The 12,940-nt window shown below is 40.1% G+C and overlaps 1 protein-coding gene across 1 annotated transcript in view; it reads left to right on the top strand.

Moving 5' to 3' along the window:
* Positions 1-12,940, top strand: part of prkcaa (protein kinase C, alpha, a) — a 167,742-nt gene that overhangs the window by 91,713 nt on the left and 63,089 nt on the right. The window contains exons 4-5 of the mRNA XM_073470342.1: positions 1,958-2,069; positions 4,017-4,145. Coding sequence (XP_073326443.1) covers positions 1,958-2,069; positions 4,017-4,145 — 241 coding nt within the window. The remainder of the gene's footprint in view (positions 1-1,957; positions 2,070-4,016; positions 4,146-12,940) is intronic.

A 12,940-nucleotide genomic window follows, 5' to 3' on the forward strand; every position in this document is an offset into this window, starting at 1 on the left:
GATAGAAAACTGGAAAGAAAAGGAAACTAATAAGTGAACAGTATAACAATATGTTTAATCAGGATACAAATCTCTGTTTCCTGGATGAGAGTCCTGTGAAGTTGAAGCTCAAAATCCGGACTTTGACTCTTTCTTGTAACTAGAATGATGGTCCTGGAACAACATTATGATGATGTTCTAGGAAACAACACCAACATGGTAATATCAGATTGACAGTTTTACAATTGTATTCATTTTGATTATGTTGCATACTGTATATATACACTTGCTCTTATACAGTATAATGTAAAAGATAATACCTATACATATGTGGTAATCGTGGTAACAGTCTGCATCATTAATACTCCTTTGTTCAAAGTATATAAGTAAGGGTTTTGAGTTTGAGTTTGGGTAATGGTACGTAACAATAAATGTATCTTTTAGTATATGATGTCGAAGGAAATCATATATTAAAAGATACTTTATATTAAAACTTATATACTTTGAATCAGTGCACTTGATTAACTATATAATAGGATTAATTTAACATGGTCAGGGGATAATGTAATCATGCAGCTTGACTGTGATTTTGGTCCCAGTGTGAATCTGTTGTGTGAGTAACTCTTTTAGACATGCACAGCTGCGCACAAAGAGGTTCCAGCCTGTTTTACATCCCATAAAATGCTCCCTTGAGCACCATTAAAGCAGAATTAACACTCTAGAGGGACGGGTGATAAAATATTAGCTGTCCTCGTCAATAGTTAGCCTTTCGTTTTTGAAAGGCAGTTCATCCGGTGTGACCTGCAAGATCCAACAGCCAAATGAATCTCTTCTATCAGGACATCCTCTTGATAAGACACACAGATCAAATCAGCAAAATATACCTCAGTACACAAATGTGCTCATAGTAAAGACCATAAACTCACTGTTGAGTAGCTACAACATAAAAGTATGTTGCTGCAGGATATGACCAATAAAAAAAGAGGTGGAGTATTGGACTTGCATGGAGGAAATTAAGCGAACATAGAAGCCTACAAAGAGTGAATTATCTTTACAGAGACATGATTCAGCCTCTTGCTGCTCCTTTAACACACACTCATTTACAGTGTTTTGCTCTGCAATAAACCCTAATGTTTTTCACACTTTGACTAATATGATATTTATGTAGAGAGCCTGCAGCAATGAACTGCGATAATATGGAGGCCAATGATGAATGAAAAGCTCAGATGGCCTAGATGACTATTTACACACATGTACACAAACCATTTACTGAATGGCCAAAAAGACAACATTAATTGCACAATGCACACATTCTCATATATGGCAGTTTATGACCCTTATGTAGGAATGAAAACCAAGAAGCAGTTTCTTTGTCAGCGTATGTGGTAATAACATGGAGAAGGTCTTGAAGTACTGAACTGTATTGAGGGCACTTACGTGATAATGGTATCCCCAATTGGGAAGTGAACTGTATTTGTTGCTTTGGATTTAATTTTATGAGAACAAACAACTCAATTCTCATTCGCTGGTGTGGTCAAGGAAGATGGAAAGACAACCCAGAAATGACGGTTTAATAAAAGGCTGCCATGGATTGATTGGCTGCCACTTGGAGTTCTGTAAGAGCAGAAAATATGTGGTGATTGCAGTCAGGTTGGCAATCAGTGATGAATTGTCTGACACACAATGGCGCCCTGTGATGAAATAGGTTGATTTTTTTCTATTATTCTTTCAATGGACTGTCAGAGGATAGAGCTGTAGTCGGCTGAAGCAGTTTTTCAGCATAGATATTTTGAGATTTTTGTGATATGGAAAATCCTCTTAACATGAAGTATTTTAACACTCAGTGTGTAAATAACACACAAGAGCATATGTTCTTGAAGCTTTAACTAAGCTAAAGTTGGTCATTGGTTTGCCTTTTCAGTCTTTTCATTATTTTTCTGCTTCTTTATGGCTCATTTTTCTCTTTCTGTTCTTCCAGGACCCCAGAACGAAGCACAAGTTTAAGATCCACACCTATGGGAGCCCCACCTTCTGTGACCACTGTGGCTCTCTGCTGTATGGCCTCATCCACCAGGGCATGAAGTGTGACTGTGAGTTCAATTCCTGCAACCTCTTCCTCAGTAATTTAAATACGAACATTTTATCATGACGTCTGGACCATATTATTAACGATGAGTACTTCCTGAGTAGTATGAGTAGCCGTTTATGTTCTAAATTCTGCGTGTCAAGGTGAAAGTAGAAGCTCAAACAGTAATAGAGGCGAACGAATCCCACACTGCTCTGTTAAACAGGTCAATGTGCATGAGTGTGGCATACATAAGAAAATAATGGTTTGCTGTAAGTGGCTCCGCACACATTATGTTCTGTTTTAGAGCCACTTTATCAAAAACAGCCCATTGTTCCTCTTCACTGAGGGTCATAGGCCTCTGAATTTCTCCTCCCCCTTGACTTTCACTCATTAAAATCTCACATCGTCTATTTTCAGTGTGCAGCTATGTTCGGTGCACCCTGAATAGGCCTGCTATGAAAGCTATACCACGTCTTTATTAATATCCCTCCCTCGCTCTCCTTCCCTTTAATCTTGTGTTAGTGGATTAGCCTCAATGCCTTAATGAGCTCATAAATACACTATACTCCACCTGCTACGGACCCCCAGTTATGTGTAATGATCGCTCCGGGGTGTACATAAATAGAGATGTGGATTATTTTGGCAGATCAATTCAAGCTCTAATCACACCACAATAAGCTCACACTGTAGTATTTCTAAGCACTGGTGAGGACAGTCACAGTGAGGCAAAACAAAATAGTGATTTTTAAAATTACTTTTCACCTACTGACCTGGTGGCATAATGATGTAACCGTCTGTAACTGTTCCCAATCCATGAAATTTTGGTTCAGCTGGCTGACACACAGGCTGAGTATGCATCACATCGCAGTGCTGAATCTGGGTCATAACCTTGTTATCTCTTTCACACAGCTTTCAGAAAAACAATCCTTTAATAATGTGCCAAACATGTATGATTCATGGAACGAAATTGAAATATGTCCCTATATAGATGAAGTAAATCTGGCAGCTTACTGTATCTGAACATTAAGCCATAAGAGGCTGCACGCATTGGTTTTATGAATATTTTATTCATGTTATGACTTATTCTCGTTGCTGTAGGTCATAGCTACTTTATGATCTATGATCTATGATTTTAAAATATATGTTAGAAAATACATGAATACTTGAAAACCTATATAACCAACAGATGAATAAATCCAGGTCAATGGCATCGTTATCAGTAAGGCTGCACAATATATTGTTTCAACATCAACACCTTAATGACCACATGTGTAATAGTCACATGGCAGGACGTGCAATGTCAAATTAACTCAAACACATCCGGCTACAACTGCTGCTTGATACATAAAGAAGACTTGCATGGTTCTCATTTTGACTCTGATCAGGACTAATCTACGGTACAAGAAACATCTGTGCAACATTACATAATATAGTCCAATTTAAGGATTCTTGGACACTTGGGAGTTTGTTGCTTGTGCCTGACATGCAGGCTCTGCATGCACAGCAAACCTCTATCAGCAGGGCCTGTTTTGGTTGTTTGATAGAGCTATCCAAGTTATCTGGAGGAAATTCCTCATTTTGCAATTATTTTGACAGATATTGCAACTACAATATGTTGCAGGATTAGTGGGTATGCTCATTTTTGCATTATGATTTTCATTTTCTCTGAAAATTAAAATCATGTTGTTGTGACATTTGATGGGTTCTGTACCAAACAAACATGTTTTCTTACATTTAGATCTACCTCCAGTACTTCATTATACTCCTGTTTTGTAAAACATTTTACATTTCATTAAAAAAATTGCAGCCTTTGTGATTTGGATATTACACTTATACATGCCATATTGTGATATTGATAATATTTTGATTTATTATGCACCCCTAAATAAAAAGCATGAAGCTAAATCTTTATCTACATACATATATTGTCCTGATGTCCTTGATCTCCTCTCTCTCTTTGTCCCTGCAGCCTGCGACATGAACGTCCATAATCAGTGTGTTATGAATGTGCCCAGCCTGTGTGGAACCGATTACACTGAGAGGAGGGGGCGTCTTTACCTGAAGTGTGAGGTCAGCGTGGACAAGCTGCAGGTCACAGGTAGGCCTCCTACCCGCCCCTCTCTCTGTTAGCTCACGCTGTATCGAATAGGCTTAAAAAGGCAACGTGTGTGTGTGTTTATGTCAGATGCTTGGTGAAGACGTGTGTGTGTGTGTGTGTCACTGCGGTTAAGCTGAGTGTGTCGTGTTTGCAGAAGCCGTTGTTCTGTTTATCGATTGTGAACCTGGATCAGTTTCGACACTTTGCCCTTTTTTGTTGATAAACCACGACTGTCTGATTTCACACGTCGCCATTAACCTGAACTGAACCTGTTCGCTCTGCCTTATCTCTGCCCGCTTGTGACGTAGGGATTCCAACTGCTAACTGCTCGTCCGGCCTTATGACTATCAGCTATCAGTATGCTGCAAAGGCCACTCCCTTTCGGTGCGCGGATCGATAGAGCCTCTCCTGTAAGGAACAATTCACAGTTACGACACACTTGGAAGGCAATCCCAATCCAAATATATTATAGTCCTGCAGTGGTGTGTGGTCTGCTGCGTGGGCCTCGTGTTGTTACTCTTTTTAACAGTCACGACTTGCTCTGTGTTGGCTGCAGTTCCTGATGCAACTGAATTGTCTCTGCAGAGCAAATTGATCGCTTGAATTCAATGATATTAATTTGTGTCTCATCTAAATGGCACAAAGGCAGGATGTGAGCAGGGTCATGGCTTTACAATCCTCTGTCTGAGCAATATTCATTAGAAGGCTATTCTATGTGATCCTATCACTGGCTCTTCTACCCATTTTAATTACTGATGCCTCCGTTTTCAAAGGAACACCTGGTCTTTGCTCAGAAAAGGGTTTAATGAGATACTATTAATAGCTTTTACTTAATGGAATGTAATGAATAGTGATGTCCAGAGACTTTTCACTTCCTTTACAAATCTTCTGGCAGACATTTGTTAATATTGTCTGAACAGCACAAAAAAAGAGTAAGGCTATCTAAAGAGGATGCATGTCATATGTAATGTTAAGGGTGAAGATTCATGTCTCTCTGAATCTACTCCATTGTCAGTCTCTATACAACAGGATGTTTTAGCGAGAGAAATGTCAGCTCAGTGAATCGTACAACTATAAAGCCACAAGCGTTCTGGGTATATAAGATGTCCATGACATTAATTTCTACCACTATTTGCTCTACCCAAACTTAGCGGCTCATTAATGTTTTTATGTATTTATTTAGTATTCTTTACTCGTTCATCTTTGCATGCCTCGGATGTTTTCCAAATACAAACGATGCATGCAACAAGTCACAAATTATTTGACAATTCCTGATTGTTGATTTAGCAGACAGTGTTCAACAATCCTCTCAGAGCAATTAATGACCGAGCAGCTGCTGTGGTTGAGCTGCGATAGTTTCATATTGTGAGGTTGCGAGTCCCTGAGTAAAAGTAGCACAAAAATGAACAGTGTGTGTTTATTGGCTGTGAGTGTGGAGTTGTCAGTTTTCAATACACAGTGAGGGATTCGACATGGCTGTTGCAGGATTCTGCATCACTGAACGTAGTCAAAGTCCTTTCAGGCAAGGCTTGCCACTCGGCAGCCATCTTTGCCAGGCCCCTATCTAAATGAATGGGGAGAGAGCCATAACTTCACTTTCAATGGTCACCAGGACATAAAAACTGCAAGTATAGAATCACTATTCGAAAAGCAGACGATTGGAATTTGAGGGAAAGGGGTGGGATATATATGTCATCTGTGATACAGATTTTTCTATTCAAAATGCTTGTGATGGTTTGTCTCTTCTCTCCTAAGGTCTCTTAAGTAGCTCTGTTACAAATTCTGGCTGGTTTCACAAGCTTACACTGGAGTTCATGAATTAATGTAAACAGTTTATACAGTTCTGTGTGCAGAAATACAGATAGATTGAAACTGAATAAAACTACATAGCAGTGGTTAATAGTGATTCTTAGATTTTAATATTAAAAGACTTGGAAATAATGAAATATGCACACTGCACGTTGGCCAAAGTGTCTGCATCGCCTCCTCACATCAGTTTATGATGTAAAAGCTGCAGTACAACAGTGTGTTATTCTACAGGAGCCCATTTCGCCTTGTATTTCGAGGCATGCTGTAAATCCCCCGGCTGTAATGCTAGCTCATTAGCACATCTGCTAGAACAATAGTGACTGCGAGGAGCTGACAGCAGGCACACATAATCATTCAATTAGCTGGCGTTTAACAGAGGTCAGTGCATCGTGAGACCCTGGCACTGAACCTCACCGAATTATTCACTTATCAAATTATCACTAGAGGGAAGAGGGTAGTATTGGCAGGGAAGTGGTGCAACACTCATGCCTAACACAACACAAACATTAGGAAACATTAGTGTAGTAACGAACAACATCACTTCTTTGTCTTGTCTTTTTATTCACTCAAGCACTTTTTTTGTGATGACTAATCTCAAGCATGATCTCACATGAGATAGTTTGATTTTCCGGAGAATGTGTTTCTTTTAGTTCTTGTAAATCCTATCTAGCTCTTCAAATAGTTGATTAAAACGTAGCCATTAAAATGTGCTTATGGCCAAGTGTTGTACAAGTGAAATACCTAAACAGTGACAACAGTTTAAACACAGTGGAGCGCACTTAAAAGCATCTTGAGTTAGTCAAAAATAGTGGCCAAAATATTTATTCAGTATTTTGGGCTGAGACCTTTTATTTCCCCTTCTCCATCTAGTGTCTCCTCATAACTTGCATTCTGCTCTCACAAGCCAGTCTTTTGCTTCAGTGCATTTGCTATTTGTGCAATTAATGCAGTTTATACTGTTATTATGGTCTCCTCCTCCAGTGTTAAGTTATAGGACTGAATTCAAAAGGAAAAAACGTTCAAGGTGAAATCTACACTTGAATGAACACTGACCCTTTGCACTGCCACAGACTACTCTCAACTCGTGATAATGATGTTTAGTATGTGTTAAAATATATCACACTTGTATGTGCATAAGCATACATAAATGTGTATGTGTGTACACCAGGGATGGTAAACCATTATCAGCTGCGGCAGTGTTTGGTTTGTGTGAAAACCTGCGACTCTGGGACACATACTGTAGTAGTTAATTCCTGGTGTGGACAAAACATGCGTGTTATCATTTGCATGTGTTCTTTTTTTTTTTTTTTTGCTTGTGTGTAGGTGTGTGTATGGAACTGCTGTATCAGCCCGCAGCCCACTCAGGCCAGATTGTATCGCAGATTACATTAGCTGCTGTAGACGCCTTGCAGACAGCCTGCCACACTGAATTGTGTTGCAGTAGATTGTGAAAAGGTGCAGTGGATGCATCATTTTCAGAGCGTGATCCTTTTATTAGGATGTGTATGCGCAGGCAGCGTATTTTTGCATGCATTTTGTCTACAAATAGTGTGTGGACACTGGGGCTAAGCTAGCTGTTGATGGTAACTAGATACCTCCAAACTGTAGGCTGGCTGCTGTATGTTACATATTGAATACAGCAGATGCTTTGGAGTTGTTGAAAAGCAACTTCACAGAGACAAATTAAGTTACGGATGATGTATAATGAGTGATATAACTAATTATTTCTGCCATTGAGTAATTAGTAAGACATAATTATTTTTTTCAGTATGAAACCAGTAATGAGCTAATTATTACATGACACTGAGAAACGAAGGTGAAGCTGTTGACACAAATCCCTAGATCCCACTCCTCTGTGCCAGTAAGAACAAAAAGAAAATAGAGCCATCTGAGTCAACATAAAAACATACTTGAATTACACCAAAATGTTTTTTATTTGGCTCCGGTGGGGTTTTGTTTCCCAATTCAAATCAAGTAGGTTCAAACTAGGTTTGAGAGCAAAGCACCACACTGACATCTGGTGTGGTCTCTGGAAAGTGATCAACCTCTTCCTGTTATTTGATATATGTATATATATTTATATACATACACATACATACATACACATTGTCCTCAAATTCTTGGCTCAAATGAAATTTGAAATTTTTAACCTGAAATGACTAAAAGATAATAATTGCCCTCAACATTTTTTTACATATGTGCAAAACCCAATTAATGTGGTGCCATTAAGCTGAGAGGGAAAGCATGATTGACTGAGTGCAAAATGTTGAGCACAAGATTCCCCCAACCAGCCAGTAAAGGACACACACATGCTCAACTTTGAGGGGAGAATGACTCCAATTTCTTTCGGGATTCACCACGTGCCCGAGCCAAAATGTTCAGCAGGAAGTGACTCGGCTGCCAGTCGAAGCAGCTGTCCTCTAAACCCATACCTCCGACCAACACATGGACTCCAACCAGACCAATGACAGCAACGACACTGAGATGGCAAAATCAAATAATGAGTCACTCAGATGCACAAGAGATATGTGTGTAGTCTCCAGAAACATGTGAGAGCTTCTGTTTTTGTCAGCGAGGGTGGATGGAGATGGAGATGGGAGGGGAGGTGCTGAAGGAGACAAAACAAGTCCTGTTTCTCTGGTGGAGCCCACTAACCTTCTATCCTCCGCCTCTCATTACTGTTAACACACAGCTCCTCTCTGTCCGTCGGCACTGTGGACACCACCCTCCTGTGTGTGTCAGCAACACCATTGTTCATTGACTTGGTGCACACATCCAGAATAAACTTGGGAGAGGGCATTTCTGTAATTTCTGTTCATATTATTTTATTCATCCTCATCACTGTGCCTCAATGTGTGTGCAGGCATGTGCATGCTACCTTGCAGCCCGCGTGTCCTTTGGGATTGTGTGTGAGAGACAGTGGTAATAATTACATTTCCGTTTTGTTCCCTCGTTGACTCACCCAGTTCTGTGGAAAAGCCTCACTTAACAAGCCCTCTGCTCTCCGTTTCACTTCCCTCCTCTCCTCTTTTTAATCGCTTCTTTCACCTCTTCATTAGATTTATCATCTCGCCTCAATGTCCTGATCTGTTTTCTGCTTTTTGTTACACTAATGCTGCTGTAAGAGTCAATGCGTTATATATGTAGGTGCAGTGTGGGTGTGTGTAGGTCAGATTGGTGAGCAGAGTGAATATAGTTGTGGGTGGATCAGGGAAGCCAGATTTTACTTTTGTACCTTCTGGAGGTGTAGCTGCCCTTTACAGGGAAAAGACAAAAATGCACCCTAAACACTGTTAAGATATCCTGGCTGATGCAGCAAGAAACAATCTGCTTGCTTTTCTATTTTACTGTTGTTTGAAGAAAACAAAGCCAAATGTTACATGTGAAACATCAGAAAGAGATATTAACAGTGCTGCTACAACCACAGCTTCCATCTTTGTAATTAGTTAAACGTTAGTCATTACTTTTTATCTGTAACACTTACAACTTGGGTACAATTACATCTGGAGAAGATGTCTTGGCAGCATCCTGGGAAATGTTGGAAATCATGAACTGAGCAGTGATATTCTACAACGCTTTGCAGCAAAACTGTCATTGCACGTTTCTTCCTGCCTTTAACCCTTTTATCTCATTTCACTTGCCTCAGTCTCGCATCTCCCTACATCACCTCACTTTCATTCTTTTTCAGGCTATTATAGGGTGCTCACTGTAGGCAGCCTCAAGTGTCAGATTTTAATTCTCACTTGTAAAAAAGAACAGTCTAGTATAAAAGACCAGATGGAATTAACAGTAAAGTAGTACAAATTATCACGTCACAGAGAGCGAGGACATGGGCCGGAATATTTGTGTGTGTTTTTGTTTGTGTGTGTATAATAGTTTGTAGTCCTCCTGACATCCATGCAGTGCCATGAGCTTGAGCATGAAGAACCACTTGGTTGCCGTAGTTCAGCTTTCCCCCCATGTTTAGTACATTCTTTGCAGATATATTTGCTTTTTTGCATTCTCATGTCCCATTTATCTCCTTCCCTATCCTGCTCAATGGTGCAGCCCATCCTCGTGATTGAGCTGACCATCTTGATCCCTTTCTTCCCCCTTTCTATCAAATCTGATCTGGTTCTTAAAAGTTCCAATTTGTAAGAAGAAAGTTGATTTTTGAGTCTCATTCCCAACTAGTCAATTACCTCCGCTCTGGGTTTTCCAACTCACCATCAGTATCAACTTTCTTAAAAATTGGACCTTGGACTGGTTAATTTCAAGATTCTTTGAACTTCTAGCACTTTTGCAAACCAGCATGCGTTTCTACCAGTTTCGGGTGAAACCATTGTATTCAGGGATGCATCATCAACAGAGGGTGTCGCACAAAGATGGATAAGACAAGCCCACTTTGGTTCACACTTCAGGTCAAGCAGAGGTATGCACTCTACTTGGTGCCAATCTAGTTTTTTCTGTAATTTAATATCTTGAAATTCTTGATCAGTACACACTGTTGTTATCCCCTCTTTATCCCTTGAATATTACCAGTAAGTAATATGGAAGGGGTGATTTCCTGCCTTTTATTGTTGGCTTTCTAAATCCAAGGAAGACTTGCTGGAAGGCAGTGGAGTCGGGGCTAAATCAAGTTTCCTGGTCTTGGGTTTGGATGCAGCCTTCGGGTTGCCAAGTAATGATCACTGCCCAGTGATCTGAATACTGCCACTGCTTCCACTCTGCAGCCCTTTCTTCCAGTCATTTCCATTTCTTTGTAGTGTCTGAGTCATTGGGAAGGAAAGCCAACAGGTTCTTGCCAAGAGAAAATTTACTTAAAAATCCTGCTATTAAATTTTCCCTCTGAATCAGAGTTGAGATGGAGCAGCTGACAACACTTGTGTTGGTACCAATGCCAACACTTTTCCACTGCGGGACTGCAGTGTCTCCATCTGAACAGATCTATAATTATTCTAAAAATATGACCATTCAAAACACTGTAATAGATTTGATTTATACCCCAGTACAGTGCATTTTCAGCCCACATGCATCTGATCTTAAATAAATCAACTGATTGTGCTGAGATTGTCCTTTAGTTTAGCTCACTAGCTCATGTGCCCTCCATGAAGGTATGCTGATCACTCCACTTCCTTCATGCTGATGTGGTATTACATTATAAAGCAAACAGTCCTGCTGAGCAACAAGCCGTTTTTCAGAGCAGCTTTTAAGCAGTGGGCTCTCAAAGAACGCAGTGTTTCACTGAGAGGGTGGAGAGCGAATCTGGTGGTTTAAGTTTTGTAGACGATGTTTACACAGGGAGGCGAAGAACAAATATGGCTGGCCTCATCTTTGAGGTGGGGTCATCTGGTGTCAGCTGAAGACAAGGCTTTGTGTGTTTGCGTGTGTTCTCACAACTCATGTAAACTCTTGAAAGAACATAGGAATGTATGAATTTTAGTGGTCTTCGTATAGTGTAGCTGTGCACCACCAGAAAGAAACATTAGGTTGTTGTTGTCTCCACACACAGATAAACACATTCATGTACAGTGCAGGAACACGGATCATTTTTTTTTATAATTGTTCTTGCATTTTGGCTACAACTTTGTCTTTTAATTTTTGTAAACCTTTTGTAAACCTAACTAAATTCTCAGAATCATTTGACTATTTGCAATCCGGCTCATAGTCGGACATTTGATCGCTATCATCACTAACAAATAAAACATGGACACATTTATGTAACATACTGCTACAACAATCACACGGTCCATGGAAATATCAACATTTTCTGACAGTTAAAGATTTTAAGAAAAGTTGTGTGACTGTTCTCATAACTCTATCTTCGTATGGACCATATTTTATGGTTTGCCTCCATCATATTAAGACACACACTCACTCTCTCGTTCTTTCGGTGTCTGTGAACCTCATACGACAGCTGAACTTTGCTGTCGTGTGACTTCTGTCGGCAGGCTCCTAGAAGCCATGTCATTGATATTCCCAGTCTGTCGTCCTACCCTGCCTTGGCTCCCTCTTCTCAGCATGTTGCACCCTGGTGATTTGAACATGGGCCTCTTCCTTTCACTTTTTCCCTTCTTGCCAGGCCTTTCTGTCGTCTTTGTTCCTCTTTTACGCTTTATTCTGTGAAACAGAACAGTGACAGAAGAGCATCTTTATCCTCTGCTCACCTTTTTTAAAATGGAGAATGCATACCGATAGTTTACAGTGGTACCTGCAGTAGTTGAAACCCCACTAGGAGCAAATTTCATGAGTCAGGATCACAGAGGGAAATCATATGTGCTGATTAGCTGCCATGAGTTCAGACAGCTCAGTAAAGTGTGGCTGTGTTTGAAATTTGATTATACAAAGCTGATAAGTCATAAAATAACATGTAACGTGTGATGGGTGTTCAGCTTGGCTCAGATTTTCAGCAGTCTTATCAGGTCAGCAGATATTATTTTTCCAAGGTTTTGGTTTGTTTTAGTTGGAGTTCAACAAGGTGCTTTTTGTAGAACTGCATCTCATTTCAACTTGCTCTGCTGTTTGACTGCAGGCCAAGATAGTTGGGAAGACTTACGGCCCCTCCTTTGTCTTTTGTGTGTGTGTGTGTGTGTGTGTGTGTGTGTGTGTGTGTGTGTGTGTGTGTGTGTGTGTGTGTGTGTGTGTGTGTGTGTTTGTGTATCTATTTGCATTTGTTTCTAAACTCACTGGCACACAGATAAATGGCAACATTAAGCATTTTAAGACATGTACTAACTGACAGTAGAAATTCAGGTTTTCCAACAAAGATTTGACCTTTAACCAGAAAAAGTTGGCACCACAAAGCCTTGGATTGTGAGCTTGTTTCTCTGCAATACAGCTGAGAGTAATTACTGTAGTACTACTCACACATCTTGTTTGGATAAGCTATACAATTATATGGAGGGGAAAGCACAGTGCCAGCCAAGCTATATTAGACAGTCTAGAGTGCCCCCTACTGACCATGACCTGAAGTACACTTGATAGATATTAAACAGTCTCTTTTTTTT

This window comes from Pagrus major, chromosome 1 (assembly GCF_040436345.1).
Source record: "Pagrus major chromosome 1, Pma_NU_1.0".
Classification (NCBI taxonomy): Eukaryota; Metazoa; Chordata; class Actinopteri; order Spariformes; family Sparidae; genus Pagrus; species Pagrus major.